Source organism: Cyprinodon variegatus, unplaced genomic scaffold, assembly GCF_000732505.1.
Source record: "Cyprinodon variegatus isolate N-32 unplaced genomic scaffold, C_variegatus-1.0 Scaffold562, whole genome shotgun sequence".
NCBI classification, from domain to species: Eukaryota; Metazoa; Chordata; class Actinopteri; order Cyprinodontiformes; family Cyprinodontidae; genus Cyprinodon; species Cyprinodon variegatus.
The window spans coordinates 212,627-239,135 of record NW_015151015.1 but is presented as its reverse complement, the minus strand read 5'-3'; the positions used below and the strand labels follow the sequence as shown (position 1 = coordinate 239,135).

The window sequence follows — 26,509 nt, the reverse complement described above, 5'->3', positions numbered from 1 at the left end:
ACCACTCAACTTATTATAAATGGAGGGATTGTGTGCAGCCCTGATAAGTGATGCCATGTCAGTCAAACTATGCATCAAGGCCTGAGGATCTGGCTCACTAAATGGGCTTTCCTCTCCTTAACTTGGACAGTGTTGCTGAAAAAAAATGTTTTTCCTTCTTGTTTTTATTCAGGTGCAGGGATCAATATTTATTAAGCTCTTTATTTATGGCAGAAATATTCTGAATTAATATCTCTATTTATAACACATTTAATCATTCGCTTTCAATCTGATTGTTAACAACTTTCTTCAATCTTTAAAATTTAAATTTTAAGATCTGAAGTTCTCCAAAATAGCTTTAAACCACGGTATCAAAGTAACAAAGACTTAAACTTCAACTTTTTTATTTCTTTAGTCCAACGGTCTTTAATATTATTTTTGTTTCTGCATTTTTTATTTTATTTTTTTTCCTACTTGCTTTGATTCTGTTTTATTTTCCTATATTTTAATCATGTAAAGCACTTTGCATTGTCTTTGTACTGAATTGTGCTATACAAATAAATTGGCCTTGCCTTGCCTTAAAAGAAGCTGATCTACAATACAAGTAATGGCAGTAATTCTAGGAGGTTTTTGGACAAATACATACGGACACATTCAGGAGACAGCAACACTTGCCCGGTCAGTAAGGCCTATAACAAAATTTAAATCTTCTCTACCATTTAATATATCAAAATTTGAATTTCTGCCACCTAGACTCTACTTTCTCGCACTCTTTCCTCTGCCAGCTGACTCCTGCCTCATGTCTTGGCCTGTTAAAAGCTCAGCAGGGTTCCTAACCTCCCCAGCAGATCCCCCCTCTGAAGCTGTCAAGAAATCCATTCATTTTCCCACCTACCCTACTCTCCTTTTAATCTGCTCAAATCTGAAGGCTCCTCATTTGCATGTAAGCTGGATGTTACTCCAACTACAAACCTGTCATCTAGTAAACCTGTTGAAATTTAGCACTGAAACTAGGCTTCTGCATACTCATACCTCTATATCTATTTTTCTAATAAAGATGCCAAATGGTATTTAGTCTGCTTACTTTCTGCACAACTCCAGGGTGCATACTTCCCTGCAGGATCCATATGAAAGCTAAGGATTCTTGTTACATTAAACAGTGAAGAAAAAGTGGAGGAGAAACCATCTAAGTAAAGCAGAGCATCTGCTTTCATCCTCAACCCAGCAGGGGAGAGTTTAGTCCCGTCGGCCTGAAAAAGATCACCAGCTGGTGCAAAACACACATACTTTCAAAAGAAGGAGTTCAAATTGAGAAGCAACATTTTTGGTTTATAGGTTCCTTTATTGTTTTATGTGAAACAGATTTGCAGTATTTAGTGGGATAAATAAACAGGCCGGAGTGGTGCTTCCAGGTAGATTTGTATCTATTCCAAACGGTGAACATTAGTGCTTTAATTCCCTGAATGCTCCACAAACACCGATGAAACCCTTGAATTTCCCAACAAAAGACGTAAGGAGTGGCAATGTGGGCAGATGCAACTTGGACTCTAGGAAACTTTCAGGGAGGCACTGGAGTAGACATGATGATAGGAATGATGAATTGAGTGACTTAAAATAGATGTCGGGGGAGGCTCTCTCGCCCCATCTGAGTCCACATCTTAAATCACTGAACATTGGCCGAGTGTTTTCTGTGGCATTGTACCAGAGGGACAGAAACAGGCATGGAGCAGTTAAAAATGTCCACAATGCAGAGATTGCAGCAGGAAGATAAATAAAGAGGGATTGTGTAAAACTGACTCCCTCCTGCTGCTCTAACAAAAGAACAGATAACAGAAAGATCCATGACCTTAATGTTAAGTGATTCATTTTATGAGGAGTGCATTTTAGTATTTCGAAAAAAATGAAAAGTAGAATTATACTTTCTTTTCTTCACAAAGTCTCTCCTAGAGACTAATAGAGCCTGGGTTCTCTTAGCCAGGAGGTCAGTTCCGCTCCTGGTTTGGGTTTGGAGGGAAACATTTCACCTGCAGTTAACGCATAAACTTAGATTCACATGATAATAAACCAGCGCCCACACATCACTGGTTCATCCTGCCTGAACTCTAAGTTTCCATCAACATGATGGCAGCCTGTCATATACTGTTCCTCACTGACCCAGCTTCATTTCTCCTGGTTAAGCTATGCTGTGGAATCAGATGATCAGTGGTGGGGAGGTTTACGTCATGAAACTTAACGCCTGCTCTCCTCTGCACTATTAGGTCCATTGTAGGTTTTTACCACTCCAGCTGTGTTTATTACAACCTTAGAGAGCAGGCAAAGGGATTTATCAGCTGCGTGATTCATGCCTGCAAAGACCTGCACTGGCAAGTATATGAAGGAGAAATTTCTCAAGGTTGTTGGGGACTTGTAATGCTATAGGTAAAAAGACTTCACTTTTTTCTAAGGCTTAAAGTTATAGTGGAGGATGTTCTTTCTCCGGGTGGGTCATCAAAATAAGTGGTCCTCCTAATTGTCAATCATTCTGGTGATATGTTGACGTAAGGTCGTCCAACGTGCTCGTCCCCATTTTCACTTACCGGTGGTGATTCTGCCATAGTGGAAAAATTCCAAATTTTCCTTTGGAAAGTAAGCTTGTATGAGCGATGCAAACAGCACCTTTTTAACTGAGCGTGCATGAGGAGAAATGGGCTGCTGCATGCTCTTGCACGTATTTAATAGCGTTCCCTCTCGGGAGCGGGTACAGGGTTGTTCATGTGTATTTTTTATTTTTAGAGTGGAGAGGGCGGCTCTTTTCAAAAATTTGCTAAAATCCTCCACTATACCTTTAATACCTTCCTTTTTAGCAAAGCTTACAGTGCTCTCTATAGCTGTATGTATGCTTGATTATTAAACATCAGTAGAATTGTCTAGAGCTGCGGAGCTCAGATGGATCCATATGCATACAGTCACGGTAAGGAAGAACAGTGAGGTCATCAGTTTGGGGTGACAGTGGAGTAGCATGAAACTGGCCAAATAAGCTGCTATATAATGCAGGAGTGGTGGCCTAGTGGTTAGCGCCTAGAGCTTGGAATCCTGAGGTTCTGAGTTCGAGCCCCTTACCCAAGGACTGCCACTCTCTGAGCAAGACCCTTAACCCCACATTAGTATCCAAGCGCCGCACAATGGCGCCTAAGTACAGCCTAAAAGATTAATTTTTAAAAGAAAAAAAACATCCATACAGATAATGGGTAACATCAATTATATCATGTGAAATATCAGAATATTTCTAGGCATCGAATAAGTGATATGGTGGCTGCTAAGTGACGCAGTGGTTAGCACTGCTGCCTTGCAGCAAGAGGTTTCCAGGTTTGAATTCCAGCCTGGGGTGTTTCTGCATAGAGTTTGCATGTTCTCCCTGAGCATGTGTGGGTTCTCTCCAGGTACTCCGGCTTCCTCTAACAGCAAAAAAACATGACTGTTAGGTTGATTGGCTTCTCTAAAATTCTTGTTAGGTGTGCGTGAATGGTTGTTTGTCTCTGTGTTGCCCTGCGATGGACTGGCGACCTGTCCAGGCTGTACCCCGCCTCTTGCCCACTGACAGCTGGAGATAGGCACCAGCACCCCTCGCGACCCCAGCAGGGATAAAGTGTGACGGAGAAAATGGATGGATCAGTAGAGAGACACAAAGCATGAAACCAGTTTTCAACTATTAAGGATGAAACTTACAGGTATTAAAGTGGATAACCAGAGAAGAAAAGTAAAGGCTCGAAGCAGGAAAGAAAAGCAATAAAACATAGACTAAGCAGATAAGAACAGAATAAATAATAGGAGGATTATATAAAAAAAAAATCACATATAAAGATTCAGAAAATAGAGCGGAAGTTAGACAATAAACTTAACTACTTATGATTAGATAACAGTCAAAGGCCACCTGCGTTTTTAATCTGGATTTAAGGTAACTGAGGAGTTCAGTACTTTAACATCTTATTTTAGATTTCTGGGGCATAAAAACTCAAGTCTGCAGCGAGCTGATATGTCAGGATTAAGCACCAAGGAGCAGAAGTTGTGGCGTCACATGAGTGTGTTATCTAACAGATATTAAAGAAAAACAAGTGACAATATTATTAAACAAGTGAATGGAAAACCCATTTCATCCATCATCTGTGATCAGTTAACTTCCCCCATCCATAGTTATTACTGACAAGAGAGCCATCAGCGAGTAAAAGAAATAACAACACAAACATAAAAGAGGACACCTTCCCAGTTCTCATGTCACCAATTAGATGATGAATGCCACCCAGGCAAAATCACCAGTGGCTCACCTTCCACGGACCAACGTTTTCACTGGTAATTATGGTTTAAAGAGGAATAAGACAAAGAAGAGGGGTTGTCAGGACATTGGGTCAGAAGGTCGGTTTCTATTCCAGGGTAATTAGGTTTCAGCCAAAGTAGTTTCAGACAAAGAAAACAATTTAGTACTTTAGTCTGTGACACAAAGTACAATCCACAACAGGCCTCCCACTCGTTTCTTTATTTCAAAGTTTAATACTTTTCTAACCATTAAGCTTTTCCAGATATGTATGAATACAAAAATATCCAGTTCCATTTTTACTGTAGTCATGATCAACTAATTGTGAAACTACAAAATGCTGCGGTTGACTTTCAGCCCACTGCTTTATGTATTTTTGTATAAGTTAAATCAATTTTACTTTAATACCATTAACACTTTGAATTTAATTGCTAGACCTGGAATAGGTGAGTCATCCAATTAAAAATTTGTTTTAGTGTGATGATGGCTAAAAAAGAGACAGCTTTGAAACATCACATGGGTTCACTCTACTGCAGAAGAGGGTCAGATTTGATTCTTTCACCAACTATAGATTATCAATAAAGAAATGTTAACTCAAATAATTTAACAACAGAAATGAACAATAAATTACTTTGAAGAAGGAACTATTTGTGATCCAGATACAAATGCAAACATTCATTTTTTTAAATCCTTTACAGTAGATAACAAAAGTGGAAATAAGTCTGGAAACTAAAATGTTTTATTTTTTGTTTCTTTTTTTCATAATTATCCGGATTAAGAAAGTGATTCAAGTAAGACTCATTATTTTCCGTCTTATAAAACTGTGTAGAAAACATGTAACAAAGTGGTGAAGAACAGTTTCAGAATGACGATAAAGTGAAGCTTGATGGGAAAGAAGTCTAAAGCATAAAGCTATTCCAGCTAACTCTAACGCCTACCTTCTTTGTAAGAAAAAAAGGAATATCTGCAGATTAAGGAATCTGCGCAGCTTTACCAACCCTGAATGGCATTCTAATACATCTATATGTGCTAGTTCAGAGCTTTTGTGAGTAACTCCTGTGGTTTTCTTTTTTCTTGGCAGACTCAGAATCAGCAATCTGTCCTGTATCACAGAGCCGTTGAACCAATTTATGCTTTAAATAGTCATCAAACTGAAACATTCCAATCCCTTTTACGGAAAATGAGATCAGGGGGATTTAAATTATTTTTTATGCCGATTTTATACTAAAGAATTGAGCTCCTGACATCTATTTCATATTACAATAACCATAAAGAGCTCCGTTTGGAGTGACTGGGCAGCTCGGGGCCTGTCTGCCTGGCTGGGACGGACACCCGATACCCGGCTGAGACGATGCCCAGCAAGCCGCACGCCTTCAGACGTCGTTAGAACAGACACATAGCACGCCCCTGCTGCCACCCACAATCTATCCACAGCCAATTAGGAGCAATTTCCCTGTCCTGGGTGGGGTGACGAGAGGGAGACAGGAGGAGAGGAAAAGCAGTTGTCAGCCCAAAGCAGACACACATGTTTCTGTTTACTGATAGGCAGTTGTTTGGCTCTGCCATGGGGACACCAGGCTGGTAGTAGCTGGATGGGCATGGAGAAAGACGTTATAGACAAACGTGGGCTTTGGTGGTCTGGTGGGTGGGATGAACTTTCAGTAAGTGAGATGGTTCATTTACGTATGAAGTACAAAGCTACTGCGATCTCTGCTCTCGATCAAGCCCCCCCCCGTCTTTGTACCTCCAGCTTCTGTTTGGCTTCCTGGAATTAAAAGGACAAAAAAACTTTCCGAAACAGGAGGTGCCTGATTCACCAGAGCTGGAATGTCACGGTTCCCACAGGAAACCTGGTGCATCTCAACCCAGGGTGCCCTGGACAGCCAAGTACTCGCACACCCATCTCTCAACAGACAGCTGCACATACAAAATAAAAGCCAAATTAACATAAAAACTAATATATATATTTAAAGGAACCAATCTTGTCCTTACACAAAAAGAACAGTTATGTTTTTAGCCAAACTTCCATTTTACGCTGCACATTTTTGTTAACACTATGATCTTACATCTGGATACGTGATTCATTACATGACTAGTTACCCTCAGTTGACTCTTCATCAGTTTTTGCACACTGTTGGATTAACTTTTAATATTATTACTGTCTAAAAATACAGGTCCGTAGGGCATCTAACAGGCCAGACACCTGGTTGGACATTGGTCATTGTAATGTACATAATTAGACTCTTATTTGTGAAGGTGTAAGTTACTCAATAGCGAAACAATGGAAAGGACAATTCCGTTCTGTTATGTACTTTTTACCTTACTCTAGCAATGTGTAAATAACGACAACTACAGCACTCCATACCAGTAGTAGGTTTGACTCAGTGATTATGATGATATTTGTTTTATTCCTGAAGGCTACAGGCAGGGATGGCCAATTATAGCACCGCATAGCTTACTGGAAAACAAATACTAAAGAAACTATGTGTTAAAAATAGTTGCTTTGTTTGTTGCATTTAGTGTTGAAGTTTTCATTAATTATTTCTCTAATTTGATGATTGTTATACTAAATGTGCAAAAAAAACATTTTTTTGCTAACTGTTTCTTCTGATGAGCCTCCCCTAGTTCTGGGTAAATCGTTGGCAGAAGTGGAACATGGCTGATATATGAAAGGCCAAAAGGCTTGTGTGCATTTCAAAGCCTGGTTGATCTGAAAACAAATGTTAAACGTGTGATCAATCCTTTTAAACGCCATGCACTGTTGAAACAGTGTCACAGTGCAAGTAAAATATTTATTTTTTATTTAATATTTGTTTTTCAAATGGTGACTGTTTATCAAATTCTTTCTTATTTTTCTTATTTCATTTTGCATTAATTTAAAGGCAAAATATTCCAAGCAAACACTTTTGACTTTGTCTGAAGTACTTCTCATTAAGGAAAGGGTAACTACCTCAAGTTTTGTGACATATTTTTGCTAAATAATTTGTGTTTTTAAGCATCGATCACTTCATACCACAGAGCTTAAAAGAAGGTGCTGTGGTGTGCTGTTAGCCTTCTACTATAACTAATCACTTTTGTTTTGTTGATAACAGGGTTCCTACAGCATAAGGCAAGTTAAATTCAAGACTTTTTAAGACTTTTTAATGCCACTTGAAATAAAAATTTAAGACCAAATTTACAAGAAACACAAGAAAAATCTGCTTGCGACAACTTAACCCAAAGGTTTATTTTAACATAAACCACTGCACCAATGTTTCAAATTTTGAAAAGCTTCCCATACAGGAAGAAAGCTAAAAACACACAAATGACAGATATATTTTAACAATTATTTAAGTGAATTCTTAAATTTTGTTTTAGCAGTGAACAAAACAAATACAACATAACCAGTGCTAAGTCTTTTTTGCAGCTATTTTTCTTTGTATCGTTTTCTTAGTATGTTTGATTTGGTGATAAGTGGAGGCGTTGCAGAGACAAGGGTGGAACAAAACTGACAAATACCGGCTATTTCTCAGTAACTCCATTTTGACGCTTTGTGTTTCGTGCTTTGCATGTGCGACTCCACTGCCTTAATTTCCATCGTTCCGAGCTTGAATCGCTTCTTGCACAAAATACACCGTGCCTCATGTATGTTCCCTGGTTTTAGCCATGGAGAAAACTCTTGGCTGGATAGAGAATTTTGATTACATTTACACTTGCTCATATTTTTCAGACGAAAAGTTAATGGCGCATCTCCCAAATGTCCCGGCCGCAACAACGCTTTTATTGGTTCCGCTATCGGGACGGAACCAATAATGGCGAATCGTTATTTTTTTAAAATAAAAAAAATAGTCAATTTTAATGTTTTATTTAGATTACAAAATTAAATGGTAATAAAAATAATCCTATTTATGATGTTTTAAAAATTTATACCTATGAAAGACTGATTTAAGACATTTTAATACCAATTAAGGCCTTAGTTTAATTTAGAAGAATTCAATGCCTTTTAAGACTTTTTAAGGACCCGCTGGAACCCTGCATAAGGTAAAAATTGGCAGAAAAATAATTTAGCATGCGGTATGTAGATTTAGTTTGTAATGAAGAGCTAATGTGTGCGCAGTTACACCCCAAACTCATGCATATAAATATTTGCTCTTCTATTTTTCAATTTCAATCATAAATAAAATAGTTTCCTTATCTTAGCATAATAAAGCAAATGAAGCTTAATTTTCTAATAAAACATTCATGCAAACCCGATAAGATAAAACAACACTAGTATTAGCTTGCTCTGACACACTGACCCCACGCTGTGGTCTGCTGTTTAGCTGGAGCAGCGCTCGGTAACCCTTTTACCCTCACTCACATCTTCAAACCACCGCTCTCTCTTCACCGTCACATGCAGCACCATCGCCCCCCCAGTAACAACACAGTCCGCTGCAAGACGTTTGCTGTTAAACATGGCAACCCATCGAGTCTTTCATCTCAAAAGCCGTGCACACGTGTTACGACCTTGACCTATCGCACACTCCGACACACATGCAGGAATGCGTGTTTCCATACACACGCATGCACAAAACGCACACATTCAAACACACTGCTCCTGGACGAGGTGACCCCACTGTTCGTTTCATCTCCCCACGCCTCTCATGCTTGCTGCTGGCACCATTACCTTAACACAAACACAGTATTTCTGTCATCGTCCGCAGGACGCTGTGTTCTCCTAATATCTTTCTTTCTTCTGCAGCCATTAGGAGATGGCAATGTGGGCCTGGAGGGATTTGGGACATGGGTGAGTTGTGGGAAACCAGAGTACAGTCTGTGGCCTCTCAGCATGTAGCCGTCTCTTTCTCTTTCTCTATCCGAAAATCTCTTCTGGCAGAGAATCATAGAAGGCTTCATGCTGATCACATATTATGGCCTTAAATGATCTGGGAAAACATGCCCCGTTAATTCTTTGCGCACATCTGAATGCTGTTCAACTTTGAAGCCGTGCATAGACAGCTGTGTGGATTTCTGGGTTGGGTGTTTGTGTGTTTTACCTCCACATAATCTTTGGCATGTCCCCAGTCCCTCTTGGAGTCCAGGTTGCCGAGGCTGAAGCTCTCCAGTTGGCCCAGGTGAATCTTTGCCACAGAGCGGCTGATCTTACGCGTCACAAAGTTTGCACCTGAAACAAATTAGGGTTCGGGATTTAAAACATTCTATCATTCACTAACCAAAGAGTAGAGAACAAGGAAAAACACGGTGCTATGAATTTTTTTTTTTTTACATATTTCTTTTTACTTTAACCACAACCACGTGATTAAGATCATATAAAACATCATATAAAAACAGGCATCCCCAACCTCGGTCCTCGAGGCCCACTGTCCTGCAGGTTTTAGAGGTTTCCTTTCTCCAGCACAGCTGATTTTAATTGAAAGCTGATTAACAGGGTTTTGGTCTACTGCAATCTTTATAATCAGCTGTGCTAAAGCAGGGAAACTTAAAACCTGCAGGACAGCGGGCCTCTAGGACCGAGGTTGGGGATGCCTGATATAAAACATTAGATATAGCAAATGCAATATACAAATTTGAAATTGTCATTTTTAAGGGGGAAAAGCTACTTAAACTGCTCTACATGTGTGTTAGAAATGAATAAATCATCCTCTTAACCTTAATTAACTATGGTTAGCCTCCTTTTTAGGAAAGAAGAGCTCAATCTCACTAGCCAAAGTCATTCCTGATTAGTGCATGAACTGCAGAAAAATGAAGAGGTCATATAGATTTCTGTTAGGACTGTAGTGAACCATGGTGAAATCCACTATCTGCAGATGGAGAAAAACCTAACAGTGATGAAACTCACTGGAGCATATTCCAAAATTACTCCAAGAGGGCAATAACAATTCACCCAGGAGGTCAAAAAAAGCTCATATGTATAAAGTACCCCAGTCAAACACAAAGGTGGCACTATGATGGTGTGGGCCTGCCATAGTAAATGAAAGCATAAGAATGTCTCTATATCAGATAGTATACTTCAGCTCAAGTTGCACAGGTTTTGGAGGTGGACATGATCAAAGCACACTGTTCCTTAACTTTGACGGCCATTTACTTTTTCACATAAGGCCAAGATGCTTAGATTACCCAGGCCAATAAAATCTAATATTTCTTTTTAAATTTTTAGTTTTGGTTCTTATTATATCTGTCCAAATTTTAGACCAATTTGGCTTTCTAAAACATTTTAGCCCAACTGCAAAAGAGAACAGAACTACCGTGTACAGACACATATATCTCACAGAAGTGAACTCAAGACCCCATTGTTGGAAATCCAGAGACACATACTAATAAAATGCATATTTTTGCAACACCCCACACACACCGACACATGCAGATTTCCAAACCTCCCATACTTTTCCAGCTCTCTTTAGCCAAAGCAAGAAATTTGAAATTTAACTCCAAGTCAAATCAATTCGTTACCAACTTGCATTACAGCCACAAGCTCTTTTTTAGAACAGTTCCCTTTCATTTTCCTCTCTAATTCACCGTTTTGGTGTCAAATCTGGGCTTGATGCCAACACAAATCTCAGGCCATCTGTCTGTAAACATTAAAAAAAAGGAACGGGGCATTCCACATGAGAAAAAAAAAAGAAAAATTGGACCACCATGGCGATGCCCGTGTAGCATCCAGTCAGAAACCGCCACAATGACATTTGCCAGATCACCAGCCCTGCGGTACTCATCTGAGCCAGCCACGTGGCGATTTTATCTGCAACAGGACAAACAAGCTTCTAATGAGACTTTCTGTGCGGCTAGAATGGTTAGACATGTCTGTGGGTATTTTTTGTGGGTTCTTTACTCCTGCTGTGCACAGTCTGTGAATAAATGGCGTAGCCCCTCCAATTCAAACACAGCAGTACATTGATGGAAATAAACACCAAATATCAGGGTGCCTTGTTGAATAACATCACCATCTACGATGAAATAGCTAAGTAAAGTTTGAAGAGTTGAAGTCCTTGGATCTGCCTGTTCAAAGGGTCAAACTGAAAGGCATAAGAGTTAATTTCAAATGAACCGTTCAGGTTTGTATTAAAGTTGCTATTTTTAGTTTATGCATCATAAATCTCCCACAACTCTATGCTAAACTCCCCGAGACCTCATAAGAGCTGCTACATACAAGCTGAAAGCTGCATTTAAGCCATCCAGGCTGGAAAGACTCAGCTCTGGCTCCACACTGTATCACTGTTCCCCTGACATGGAGCAGAGCCTCCATTTACACACAGGAAAATCCCATGTATCCAATCATGCGAATGCACTAAATTTGTAGTAATTATTTCATAGGAAAGAGACAGCCCTGGGCAGGCTGAGCAGAAGCAGACCAGGGGAAGGGTAGATATGCTTGTTTAAGAAAATACAGCTTGTGTGTTGGTGGCTGGTCTCATAGCCACCGTGTCAACGCTTCTTTGTTGCATTCAATATTTCTCACAGATAAATTCAGAAATAGCACATGTCCAAAGAGCATAGATAAATTGCCAATGGAAACCCCCTTCAATGTCAAACCTTTCCTGTCTTTGCACGATCAATTATAATCCAGCCTCAGGGCCTATTCTGTAACCTGGCAGTTCATCTGTTCTGGCAGATACCAGCGCTCCTGCAAGCTGTAGTCAGATGCTAAGAGACAATTATTCATCTGCCCCTGACATAGACGTGGATGTCAGTTTTTCTCTCAACCATATCAGCTAGACAGGCTCTTATTTCATCATAAAGAGTGGGACATTCATCATACACCTCCACACACAATAGGTAGTAAAGAGACACTGTCAGGTTACATTATGTGAGGTGTATGATCCGGAGATTTGGTCTTTGACCTGTTAGAGTGTCTTAAAATTCTACTAAGCTTGGATTATTAACTGCCTGCCTTTCAAGATCTACAGCTTTGGATTCAACTGACTATAAACATTCACTGAAGCAGAAACATTGCGGCATCAGTTTGGGACTAAACTAAAACATTGCCAACATATCAGTAGAGACAATGCAACCACCAACGTTTTATTTAAACCAAAGTCTTCAAATATTGTTGGCAAACTGTAAGCTTAACTTGAACCTCATTGATTCCACATGCATCATTTAGCACGTCTGCTTTAGACTTTGGACATTGTGGAGTTTAGTGTAGTGTTTAAAGATTGGTGAGACCAGTTTCAGTAGCTTTCCGTTTACTGATATATACACATATATACAGAGGACAGTTTATTGCTGAGGATAGTAGTAATAAACATTGTAATAAAGAGTCCTTAGCTTTACGGCTGAAACAATTATTCGGGTAAATCGTGATTAATCGATTATTGAAATATACGTCTACTAATTCAGTTATGGATTAATCATTAACTGGAGTGTAGAGACTCTAAAACATTCCTTTAGCTGACAGGGTGACCCACATAGAGCAGCAATTGTGCGCCCACCCACCCTCCGAAGAAAACTAATTTTGGCCGCCTGTATTTGCGATCTTGTCCTTTCGGTCATTAGCCAGATCTCATGATTATAGGTGAAGGTGGGAAGTCTGGGCACCTCTGCTTAGACTGCTGCCTCCATGACCCGGCCCCGGATAAAGTGGAAGAAAATGGATGAATGGGTGGATAGTGTTAAACTCCTAGGAGTGTTACTGGTAACAGCGGTGTTGGATGCAGAAGTTTGCCCTGTAAGTAAAGGGTTGATGTTTCAATCCCTGGCTCTGGCTTTCAATGTCATTAATAACCAGTTTGTATTGGTTTGCACTTTGACCAATACAGATAGGTTAAAAAGTTGGACACAACTACCAACCAAAAACTCAACCAAAAATTTGGTTGAATTTTATGGAACTGCTTTGAGGGTGTGAATTACAGCCAGCTTAAAATCAAGAGATTTTACAGTTCATGAATATGTAACAATTAAAGATCCAGCCATAAACAACATCTGTAAACTAACAGCAGCAGCTCCTCATTTTCAATGTTAACAATCTATATTTAAATGTCTTTTTTTATTTGTCCCCCAAAACATCAGATAAATAAAAACCTAAATGTATTCCTTCTAAAAAAAGCATTTACTCACACCTTCACTGCCATAAGTAGACAACAAAGACAGAAATTATCACAGCTTAAGTTAGAAAGACGACAGCTAAAACCAACTGATTTATAAACCTAAAAAATCAAAAAGGCTCAAATCCATCCACACTTTTTAGAAATATGAAAAAAGAAAATCTTCCGACCAGGAACTTTATACAGAGTAAAATTAAATCTCAAATTCTATTTTTCCCCCTGATAATTGCTGTAGAAATAAAAGATAATAATGACGTATAAAAAAAACTTTTAACCGAGTTGAAAATTTATTATCTTAATTTAATATAAAGGAGAATTGAGCTAATAGTTTATAATGCTTTGTCTCAGGATATTGAAAGTGTAATTATAGTTTCCATAGATTCATCAAGCCAAATCCCCACCTGCCTTTCAGTCTAAAAATGTATGTAGAAATGAATGTTTACTATTGAACTTTCTTGAATGTACCGATTTGTATGCATTCCCTTTAATAATAAGTATGTTTAATTCAACTTTCCAATCAACAGCAGTTCGCCACAGGTGTCCTGTTTTTGCACACTTTACCAGAACATATAGCAGCATGTTACATATATATCCAGATGTGTTTATGGCAGCATAAATGCTTGGTCAGCGATTCTCGCTATGCAAACTAATAGAAAAATATGTAAAAAAACAAAAAAACAAAAAAGGTTTTCAGTTCTTTTGCCTCAATTTAATTTCTGTTAAGTAATAGCTGGCCACTTGTATATTAGCTACAATTTTTATATTATAATTAAATTTAAAGAAATGCAAGACTCATAAAAGATGATTATAAAGTGAAATAGTCACTTCAGCTTTAAATCCCCACATTTCTTTTATTTTGATACATTATATTAAAAATCATATTCAATAAATATTTATAAAATACATGTAATGATAATGATATTTTTTTTCCTACTTTCTGCCATTTCTAACTTCAAGTTTTAAAATGATAATCAAAATCTTAATTGCAATAAATTATAAAACATTTCATTAAAATTAAATTAACCATCTTTATTCTAGCACAAATTCATAAAAAAAAGTGATGACTATGTCTTTTTAAATTGGTCTACTATTTAATAAAGCCAAAGTCAATACATTTAGGTTCTCTCTTTTTTTTTTTTTTGTCAGAGTCGAGTAAAACTGTAATCAAAAGCTCATTAGGGGCTTCCCCGTCTATAGTACACGCTGCGATCTTCTGGGCAAAGGCAATGTAACTAGAGCCCTGTTTGGCGACAACGGTGAATTGGAAAACTAAGGTTTGATTTGATCCAACATCCAAGGGAAACTTAAGTTTGAAGGTCAAACACAGGTTGTCAAAACTCTGCAAAGCCTGTTTGGCTCTTAAAAAGGTGTCAGAGGTACATGGTGGTGCACACTACACCGATCAGTAATAAAGTCCATTATTTCCCCCAGAGCACACCTGTAGTCTCCTTGTAAAGCTCACACCTCTGTTTAGAGTGGCTCTGCTCCCTGCCGTCTCTAATTGGTGCGCTATGGACCCGAATGTGGGGCTAATGGACGGGTCTGCCCGGCCCTGGACAAAGACCGCTCTGTTACAGACTTCGGTGTTAATGTGTTTCCTTTACTGGCAGCAGCACTCCAGGACAGCCAGAAGGAGGTGGAGGGGGTGAGGAGAGCATGGAGGGGAGCTGACAGGAGGTTCTGAGCCCAAAAGGGGCAGGGGTGGCCGTTTAACCTTGCCCGCAGCCTGGCGGAAAGTCTAATAAAACCGTGGGCCGTGAAAACTGAGCAGACAGCAAAACTTTTGCCAGAAACTGACACTCGCTTTCTCTCTCCCACTCTCATTTAACTTTTTTTTTTTCCCCCTCCATTCCCTTTCCTTCATTGTCCAACAGGAAAAACATAGCAAACAGAAACCATTGGCACAGCTGGGCTCAAGAGCGGGGAGGAAAAGGAGGAGGAGCAGGGTGATGAGAAATGTATGGATATATCTTGTGTCCCAAGGCAGACCATGTGGGTCCAGACAGGATGGGGACAGGAGCTGTCAGCTTGGGGCATGGGTCGGGAGGAGGAAGGGGAAGGAATTGTGGGTTTGAGGAGAATTTGGCTCTAGAGGTCTTAGTTACTCAACAAATTCTGTGGTGTTCCGGTAAAAAAAAGAAAAAAAAAGAAAAAAGATGACTTATAAAGACTTAAACTGTGTGAAGGCTCAGCCCCCTACACACCCAGACATTTACACGTCTGACTCACACACATTTATATTACTGTCTGTCAGTATATTTATGCACATTTACTGAGACTAAACCACATTGTGATTTATTCCCATCTTTCCTCTGTAACATTTATTCTGAAGACATATTGTGTGGTTGTGGCATGGCCAACTGGTGCATTAGGCCTGGAAAAACTGAAAGGCTATAAGCTGCAAAGCTACACAAACGAAATGCTTGAATCATGAAAAATAACCATCATTAATGAAATGTTAGAGCAAGTACAACATCAAATTCACTTCTGTGCCAAGTTTATTTCTTCCAGAATGTTTTAATGGGTGGATTTTTCAATAAAATATAAAATAAGTAAGACAGTGGGTTGCTGAAATTTCTGTTAAACAAACACCACAGAGACTTGTTCCAAGCCTTTTCCATATTTTCGCCACTTCTATCATTAGCTTACAAGTCTGAACTGGCCCTATTTTGAATGAAGAAAGTGAAAAATAGCCTAGACTTAATTTCATTTCCAAAGTGTTGCCATAGAAACCTTTTAGTTACCTCAAAACTATGTCTACACACCTGTTTTGGCACTCAACCAGACTTGCAAATCCCATAATCCTGCTGGGTTTTTTGAATAATGGCCCTGGGGAGAGAATGCCTCTATGGTGGAATTAAAATGAAAAATGTAACCCTTAATTTGTATCACCACTTCTCTTTAAGATTTAAGATTCAACTTGTTTACATCAAAATGTATGCATACTCATTTCTTCTTCTTCGTCTATAGCAAGTTATTGAACAGGATCCACACCGAGCAGGCGGACTAACTAATATTGCAGCAGGAATTTTCTTCGGATAAGGGAAGTTGGCAATATTCCAACTCAAATGAAGCCTTGTCGATGTCTGCCATCGCTGTTATAGCGCAATTCACTTTCTGACTGACATTTGGAGCTTCTGCCAAGGGAGAACATTTGTGCTACATCCAAGACAGCTTGTGCATTCTTCTAAGCCAACAGAGTGTCTATTCACACATGAAACACTGCTGCCCTCCTTTAAAGGCTAACTTAACTGACATGGAAGAAGCAGTGTAAAAAAAAAAAAAAAAGCAATGCAAGGAGACATGGAAGGGTTATTTATATGAGAGAAAGTTCAAGAACATAGTTTAAAAGGCTGAAAGGAAAACTGCAAGTCATGGAAAACGACAGGTGAAGAGATGTATTGACAATTAAAAGTGTAAACATTCTTTTCCTTGGATTTTCTGAAGTACTTTATTTCCTTTATCAGTTAAGAAAAACATGTCCCTCATAAGTATTGGTATTTCCAGTAACAGACGAATAATCTGATTCTAAAATGTGTGGAAAAATTCAATCTTTTATTCTTAGCAGACGTACAAAAAAATGGTAAGAACATATATTGAACCGCTATTAAAACTAGTAAATCTATTTTTAAGAGTGTGATTAGACCAAAGTTTGCGCAAAGTCATAGAGAATTTAGTATGACTTTTAAAAGTACACAATACTTTTAAAACACCAGGATTTTGTGATGCAAAACATGGAGTCCAACATGGAGGGCTCTCCTACTGGAGCCCTTCGCAGTGAAGCAACACCTTCAAGCTGGCCCAGTCAGAGCTATTGTCTCTAACAAAGGTTGAAAGACAAAACACGGTGCTCTTAACTTGAGCAATTAAACTCCTCCATCATCAAGACACTTGGTAGCCTAGGTGATTGTTACGACAAACACTAATCGGAGGTGGAGGAATAGGTATCAGTAGAGGTGGGAATAAATTTGATATGTCTGAAGCTTAGTTCAGATCTGTCGTTGGCTCATGACACAAATCTGTGCAAGGCGTAAAGGGAGTAGAGGACTCTGTCATCGACTACACTTTGAGGCTTTAGAATCCTGCTCACCTGGCCAAAGTTCAGCCGCCGTTTAGGCTGTACTCTTTCAGTTTTTTCTCATCAACAACAAACGTAACCAAAGACCAAAAACAAAAAAGTACCACCTCCTTGTTGAGATCCGTCTTAAAGGACACTGACAAATCCCCTTGAAATCCACCAACCGAGTCATTCCCATCTGAAGATTCCTTTGAAAATAACCTTCTCAATAAATGGAAAACATATCCTCTTACAAATCTATCATGTGATCTGACCTTTTGGGCTCAAACTCAACAAAAGCAGAAAGATGAAGCCAAGGCATGTGAGGGTTGAGTGGCTGTATGTGTGTTTGACTTTGGCTGTGTTATTCTGACTGCTCTTCTCTACTGACATAACAGTATATTATTCTGTATTGCCAAGCGTGAACCACAATACACTCTGGGAAAAAAGGATGGATGGTACTTCCCCAAATAAACCAGAGGTACGTTTTCAACTTGAGTAGCTCACCAACTTTTTGAGCAAATATGAAAGACATTATTGTGTTGATTCAGTATAGCCTTGGAGCAACAAACTTGGTAAACATGGAGGTTAATTCAGGGTTTTTTGAACAGATGATCAAAATGGGATTTCTGGTGACGGGTTATGAAGAAAATGACCAAATAAACAGCTGACCTGACTTTCAAAGGGACGGGAGAACTGCACTGGCTCAAATTTCACAGCTATGTGGAGTCAATTTAGCACCATGGCTAATGCTAATCCCAGTCATCAGAAACAAAGTGAGAAATGTTTGTTATGGCTAGAAGCTAAGCTAACCAGAAAGTAGGGAGCGGTGGTGTGAACTGGCCAATTCAGAACTCTGTTTGTTTTTCTTCATGCTGGATTTACACCGGCTTATTTTTTTTGTTCTTTAAGAATGTACGATTCAGACATTCTGCAGCAGAAGAATAGAAATCAGCTGTTTGTTGGTGGAGTGTTTATATGTTTCAAGGAGCGGCAACCAGAAGCAGATACCTGCCAGGATTAAGTCATGCCTGGTATAGGAAGAAACAGAAATATTTGCTTAGCTATCAACCTTTAGGTTTTATCTCAAGAAACAACAGAAAGAAGATTGGTTAGGTTAACTCACTTACAAAAAATGAAAGAACTATACATATGTGTATCAAACAGTTTGCCTTCCAGTGTTCTGAAATCTGATAAACTACTTTGGACCAGCAGAGAAATAATGGAATTACAGTTTAAGACAAGCCCATATTCATCCATCCATCCATTTTCTGACACGCTTTAACCCAAGCGGGGTTGTGAGGGGTGCTGGTCAATCCTTCACAAATCCTCTAAATAGAGCAGCAGGGGATGATCAATGAACTAGTTGTAGTTACTTCTACAAAAAAGTAAAAAAAAGAATTTAACTCTGCTATTATTGGTCATTTACTTACATTTAGAAGTTTAAATACTATTTAATTAACAGTAGATGGATTATTGAGTTGCAATATAACTATGCAGATGCGATTATGATTTGGTTTGAATCATATCCATGGTAATCCGAGTGATGTCTTCTGTCTCCAGATAATAATAATAAAAATAATAAAAATAATAATAATAATAATAATAATAATACCGGTAATAATAATAATACCTTTTATTTTAAGGGCACCTTTCTGGACACTCATGGTCACCGTACAGAAAATAAAAAAACAAGGTGAAAAAAAAAAAACTGAATAAAAACCTTAAAAAAAATATGCAAAGGTGAAAGGTGTTTATTAAATGGCTTCAATTCCAGATCCAGGAAAGCAAACTGCACTGCGTCATGAGATCTGCTTGTTTGCTTTCTCAGATATTACCATTAAAAGCCTTAACCTGTCCTGTCATGGTGGGGTTTAATAGGGATGTAATCACAATGCTTAATGGCTATAGGCTGCATGAAACACTGGCTCCCTGTAGCTCAGAGAATAGACTTTAAAATTCTTCTGTTAGTCTACCAATCAATTAATGGATCAGCACCTCAATACAGAACAGATTTGTTGTCAGTGTATCAACTTCCCAGACCACTTCTAGTTCCAGCCTATTCTGTCCACCCAGAACTAGAACCAAACATGGAGAGGCAGCATTTAGTTTCTATGCTCCATTTATCTGCAACAAACTTCCAAAATACTGGAAAAGTGCTGAAAGCCTGAGTTCCTTTAAGTCATGGGTAACCAATTAAAAATCAGTAGGGTTCAAATAAAAGAAAATCAACAACCAGTAAAGGTCAGTAGACATTTTTAATAATAATCCGTAACTTTAAACAGAATAGAACACTGAAATAAAGTTCGGGTGTTTATGCATCCATGTTATGCCTTACATTTTTAAATAAAAAGTATAAAAAATAGAATGTTTTTCCATATTAAAATCTAATTCTAAATTCTAAATCTAAGTTTTTGAAGTAGAGAACAACAATCTTTCAGCTTGGTATATAGACAATTTCCTGACTCACTTTTTTTTTTATAAAACACTTGGACTTTAGGCTGCCCTGCAAGGTTTTAAACCTGGGTTTGATTGGCAACAAAACCATTCTCAAGCACATATCAAGGTGCTCATTTTGAGCTTGGATCGATTTATTTTTTATTATGTTCATGGTGGAGAATCCTGCTTCACAGCAGCAGGTTGAGCCAAACATACTCAAAATGTGCAGGGTCATCTTTGAGCATGCCATTTCACTTTTCTTTTAGTAGTTCACAGCAATTCTTCGAGCAGTCCACACTTTCTCCACTTTCTTTTTCTTATTGTATTCCTCTACTTTCCCACTGCCAGGCTTGTCACAGGTTTGCCTGCTTTGCCTAAAAGTAGCTAGCAGCAGCAACCCAGACTGACACAGCTCATTGGCTAATTTGTATCACGTGCAGCCTGGTCCCGGATCTCCAAACAGCGTTATGATGTTAACAGGAGAAGTGGCGCAAGTGACGTTTAAACACTGCCGTCAGACAACATAATAATTTATATATGTTTTAAATCATATTGGGTCCGGAATAACCAGCAGGTGGGTCAGAATCCGGACCCTGCTCCTCTGCTTTAAGTCAAAGTTAAAAAACCCTTTATTTTAGAACCTAAACAAATGGGCCTTTGACTGTTGAAAATAAACTTCTGAGGTATTATTAGTTTATGGTTGTGGTCTAATTGCTTTATTTGTTTAACAAATTATTTTTGTTTTTATTCTGCTTTTTATTTTTCTTATATTATCTAATTCATGTAAAGCACTTTGAATAGTCCATGTACTGAATTGTACTATACAGTACAAATAAACTTGCCCTGTGACTGTACCTAAACAAATTACAAATGAATCTGCTTTTATTGCATGAATGAGTCCGTATTTAACATGGGAATATCTAAAGTTTGTGTTCACAAAATTTAACATTTGCATTTACCATCATTAAAATGTGAAAACTACATGAATAAGATTCTTTTTCTCTGTTTCTAGTGCCTTTTTCCCATTTCATGAGACTAGAAATGAGCAGATAATTTGCTACAGATTTGAGTTGTATAAGTTTGCATGTTTAAATGAATAATTCATAAAAGGTAGCAAAAAAACAAACAAAAAAAGAAAAACTCAAACATAAAATTTCCTGAAATAGTCAAATTTACATTTTTGTGCTAAATATCAAATTTCTATGTTCCCTTAAATCTGCTGAGAAAAAAGTAACAAGAAATGAAAGTCCTGGAAGGACTGCTCGGCAATCATGCTGTTTTTTTATGGTACACTTGCTACATTCAAGCCAAAATTAGATGTTTTCAATATCCAGTTGGCACAAAGTATTTTTATCAACGTGTATAACTTAAAGTGCAACCTCACGATCCAAAAGAGGTAAAAATATAGTAGAAACATTTTGCACATCAAAGAGCTAGCTCTTAAAAAAAGAAACTATTAACCTTTAAGTAAAAAACTGCAGAGGCAAACATCTCTGTGTGGCAACACCAGGGTCATGCTGCACCCAGGGGGCCTGGGTAAACACTGGTCAATCAGGCGCCGAGACAATGGCCACACTGCACTGTACAGACGCCAAGTTCCTGCTTCATGAGCAACATCAGCCCCAAATCTTAGAATAGCAGTGACAAGAGCGAAAGCTAAAGGCCCACCGCAGAGAATTACTGACTATACGGAAAAAATGAGAAACATGACAGAGAAAAAAAAAAGGGAATAGGAATGTGTGGGAAGATTGGGCAGGTAGAGGAGAAAGAGCTGACATACTGTAGAGCTAAGGGCTGACTTCATCTTATCAGTGGGCACCAAGCTTTGCCCTTAAAAGGTCTGTTCTGTCTGTGAAACAGGCCTGCCTGTTGCCATTTCTGGGATTTCACAAGATTCCAGGCTGGTTTTAAATCTAAATGACAACAATTAGAAGTTATATTCATTTGTTTCATCAAACCGTATTAAACTATTGATATTTTCATCACAGTTAAAACAAACTTTAGCTTACGCATGGAAGCTTTTGCCTTTTGAACCCATTTTGACACCATTTTCTTCATTATATGACCCTCTAGTAGGCACCACATCATCTCTGCTGAACAGGCAGGAACCCAGACCAGTTCCCACATTTATCTGTCTGTGGTAACCTATTATAGTTTACTGGATGACCCCTGACCCTGGCCGGGGTCGTGGCCAGTGCCTTCATTAGGGGATAAATCATAAACACCTGAGCGGCTGACCTGGGCACAGTTTCGGGGCTCCAGTCATGTGGTATTAATTTTGAGTCATGGTGGCGTGTAAATCGGGTTAAAGCAGTGCCTGCGACCCTCAGGGCCCACAGCACATATTAAAAATGTGACCGCAACCCGTTCCCTATCTGTCAGAACGTATATGAGTGTGTGCCAAGTGGAGTTATAGGCAACCCGGCCCCACAGTGGATGAATTTATATGGAGCGTATAATTGGATACTTTTACACAATCTAACAATGAATTTATTGATGTTTTATTGATAATTAAAGGTGTTGTGGCTTCAACGTTTTATTGAGAGTAGTTTTGTCAGGGGCTTCTCACTTTGTCATTTTGTGGCATATTCAAAATGTGATAAAAGTATCCCCGCATTTCTTCTTAAATTGAAATATTTGAATCATTTATGTTGATATTGTTCTGTTTATTTTTGAAAATTCCCACCTGGCTGCGGCTATGAATCCACCTTAGTGAACCTGCTGGTTTTAAAATGATTTAAAACATCTGCGAAGTTCAGACCATTCAGTGTTTCACAAATTCACAGATTTTTTTTTTTTATGAACACGTGTAGTTGTTTTTACTAGTATATTGCTTCTCTTTTATATCTTTTTTTTTTGTGAAAGTATGCAATGTGATGATGGTAAGCGGCAAAACAAAGTGATATGACACTTCTGTCTGAAAATTAGAGAACAGTTTCTATAAGACTTAAATTGCTTAAAGCATTGGGTGTACTTCCCTTTACACACCTACAAATTTCGGAAAGACTGCAATTTGCAATTAGGAATTCCTATTTATAGGAGTGCTGCTTACAATTTTTAACATTGTCTTAAGTGCATTTCTTTTTGTAAGGTTGCTGATGTTGGACGACGGCTCTGGCCATCTTATTGTTACTGTTTTACAACATTTTTTTTTTTTTTTACTTTATGTACCTTACTTTGTCCAATGGTAATGCACATGAAATAAAATACTTCCTATACCCCCATGGCCATCAATAGAGAGGTATAATAATGTATGTCATTTAAAAAGTATGTTGTGGATGTACTAGAGTGCAGTGAGGGTTTGCTTTACACCACTGTTTCTGATGCTGCATGTCCAATAGAAGTGTAGGTCTCAGATGCATCTGCTCAGCCTTTGAAAAAAAACAATTAAATGAAGCTCCTAAAGCCCTGGGAGAGAGATCACGCCTTTGATAAGTCTCCCAGCCAGGGATCAAAGCCTTAATTATTTGATGCAGAGTGGGAAGCTGCAAAAGTTTTAACCTCTAGCATTTGATTTGAATGTGCATGACTCTGTGGATGCAACAAACTACAAGGAATTAGGCCAGAACAATCCAAGATGTTGAATTTCCCCGAATTCTGAACAGATCGAAAACCAGCATGTACCTGCCATAATGGCTATGTTCACACTGCTGCCTGAAGTGACCCAAATCCGATTTTTTGGCCCATATGCAACCTGGATCTGATCTTTTTATGGCTGTCTGAACAACGCAGATCCGACTTTTTCCAATGTGACCCAGGCCACTTGGCTATGTGGTCCTGAATCTTTCCAATGCTGACCTGTGTGTAAAGGGCCAGGTCGGATTCATCCGACCTAAACGTCATTAATACCTGACAAACGTCACTATTCTGCGTCTTGCTACGCAGAAGCGGCAAGAAAAACAACAACCATGGCAGATTATGATGCGGAGAGCAGTATTTATGTTTAACCATATTGAAAAGATTATGTTTTTATGGTTGGAAAAGGCCGCTAGATGCGTGCCGGCACTACCATCCATGTTTACTTTCGGAAAAAAAGAGCACGCTGGCCTGTGATGTCATTGCGTCCTATACTGTGCATGCGGGACACTTGCGTTCTATGACTGCAGTTCACACAGGAGATCACATACAAGTCGCATATAGTTGGAAATATGTACGGCAAGGTAAAAAAAATTGGATTTCGCAAAAAAATCGGAATTGAGCATCAAGACCTGCAGTGTGAACGTAGCCAGTGTCAACCTCCACTAGCAATGTTGCAATACTTTTTATCCCAACTATGGACATGGGGGTATTTTCAACAACTGGATTCAATGATGGTTGAGCCGATACTTTGTTATAAATATTATATTTTTCAGATCCATTGTTTTCTCTGAAGTACCACCAAAAATATGTCTTGAGTTTTACTGACCTCTTCTCGGACTCTCGTGGTTAAAGAGGATCCCGTTCACAGCAAACATATTGTAGGCCTCCCGGAAGTTAACCACAATCCAGTAGGCGTAAAGTTTGGCAGCACCTAAGAAAAGAGAAAGAAAATAGAAGTGGGGCAGCAATATATGACATTTTACATTTAATACCATATTCTACGTGCTCAGTGTAACATCAGTCATTTATTTAACCATTATTACTACAATACATATACTTCTGATTTAAACCAAAAGACTTGAGCAGAAGTAGGAAATAATAAAAAGAAAACAATAAATAGATTTCCATTTCATCCCTGTTGCTCTTATGAAACTAGTAAGTTAAGCTTCAGAATGCAAAATCATGACGATTGGGACCAAATGAATAGTAGGCAAATAATTGAAAACTGCATTCACACTAAAATACAGTAATTTACATTTTAAAAGCACAACCTTAAATATCTAAATTTGTTTATAAATCTACTTTCCACGTTAGTTGTCAAAGATCTACAATTTAAGAACCCAAAAAAAGGCGTCTGTCGACAAACATCACTGGATTTTTGAGACGCAGAAGGAAGGACTCTTACAACACTTTACCGCCGCTGAGGTTAAAACCAAAAATAGGGTCATTTTATTTTTTTAAAGATCCTGAAGGTTATGAAATGAAAAATGAAGTGTTGCACGCAAAAAATGTCGCCAGAGCAAAGTTGGAAAATCCAACGAGGTGTCTGTGAAGAAACAGACAGATTCAACATCTCACCACCCAATGCCCAACAAACTAATAGAATAGTCTGCAAGAATAGGAGTCAAATACTCAAAATCAAATAACACAGATGGACATTCCTGTATCCACAATGTTAAATGCAATGTAGGTTGTAAAGTACAAAAAATTTAGAATTTCATTTTATTTTTCAACCTCATCCAGCCAGCTATAAATGTTCTAACTGATTATTCTATTAAGGTATACAACAAAAATGTTCAATGTCTGTAACTGGCCTGTGTAAATGAATGCTAAATGGTGTCATGAGGTGATTTACATGTGTTTTGCTCCCATTCTCTGATATCCTGCAGTCAGCTGCAAACTAATGCCTTAAATTTACACCATTAGTTTAAACTACAATTACTGAAATTAGCATTGCAGAAAAAAATTATGGATATAACAAAAACCTCAACAAACAGCTTGTTTTTTTCTTAAATAAGCTCAAGAAATCATATTGATTCCCATCTACCTTCAATAATGTCATTTCCAGATAACCAAGTCATTACCAAGTATTTCCAACCCTTTTGGAAGGCATCAAAAGCTTTATTGTTTAAATTCACCTAGACTAAAAAGTACTGTGTTTAGTATAGGGCAGCATGGTGGCACAGTTTGTGGTATTGTTTCCGTGGAGCAAAAAGATCCTGAGTTTGATTCCCAGCCTATATCTTCACAAAGTTTACATGTTTTCCCTGTGCATGCAAATGTTGTGTCCGGATACTTGAACTTCATCCCTTTCTGTTTTCAAAATAGCCCTTAGGTGTGTGTCTGTGTGTGCCATATATTTGCTATTTTGTGGGGACAATTTCCCAGGAATATGCTATAATTTTGGGGGCTTATAGGTACCTTTGGGGACCAATGACTGGTCCCCATGAGGAAAAGTTCTCTTCTTGGCTAGGTTAAGGACTGAAGTGTGAATAGAGTTTAGGTTAGCTTAAGGGTTAGGTATATGTTTGTAATTTTAAGGTAAGAGTCAGGATTAGGCCAAAATGTAGTTATGTGTTGGGAACATGTCAAGGGCAACCCTGCTTGCAGGCCTCAGGAACCAAGGACTAAAGTTCTTAAAGTTCTGCGCCGGATGGTACCATGTAATGAGGGACTGGCATTATAAATGAATCCACTATTCTCATAACATTCATCATCCAAAACCCCTTACTATCATGGCAGGAGACATGTACTAGATCTGAGACCAAGGCACTGGCTCACCGCCATCTCATTCCACCATCATCCACACAACCACTGCCAGGGAACAATCCTGGAGACCCCCAAAAGGTTGGGGAGTGTCAGGGAGAACTCAGGTAGGCCTACCATGTACAGAACGCTCTCAATTCAAAGAGATCCTGGTAAACGTATTTATAACGGTTAGGTATGTTTCGGTAATGGTTAGTGTCTGGGTTAGACCGTAGAAGATATTGGGAAATGAATGGACGTCAATGGAAAGTCCCCACAAGGACAGAGGGCCACAAAATATGTGTGTCTGAGTGAGTGAGTGAGTGAGTGAGTGAGTGAGTGAGTGAGTGAGTGAGTGAGTGAGTGAGTGAGTGAGTGAGTGAGTGTCTGAGTGAGTGAGTG

At 38.6% G+C, this 26,509-nt stretch overlaps 1 protein-coding gene across 1 annotated transcript in view; it reads right to left on the bottom strand.

Moving 5' to 3' along the window:
• gmds (GDP-mannose 4,6-dehydratase) overlaps positions 1-26,509 on the bottom strand; it is a 246,940-nt gene that overhangs the window by 132,793 nt on the left and 87,638 nt on the right. The window contains exons 6-7 of the mRNA XM_015391840.1: positions 24,189-24,293; positions 9,283-9,410 (exon numbers count right to left, since the gene is read on the bottom strand). Coding sequence (XP_015247326.1) covers positions 9,283-9,410; positions 24,189-24,293 — 233 coding nt within the window. The remainder of the gene's footprint in view (positions 1-9,282; positions 9,411-24,188; positions 24,294-26,509) is intronic.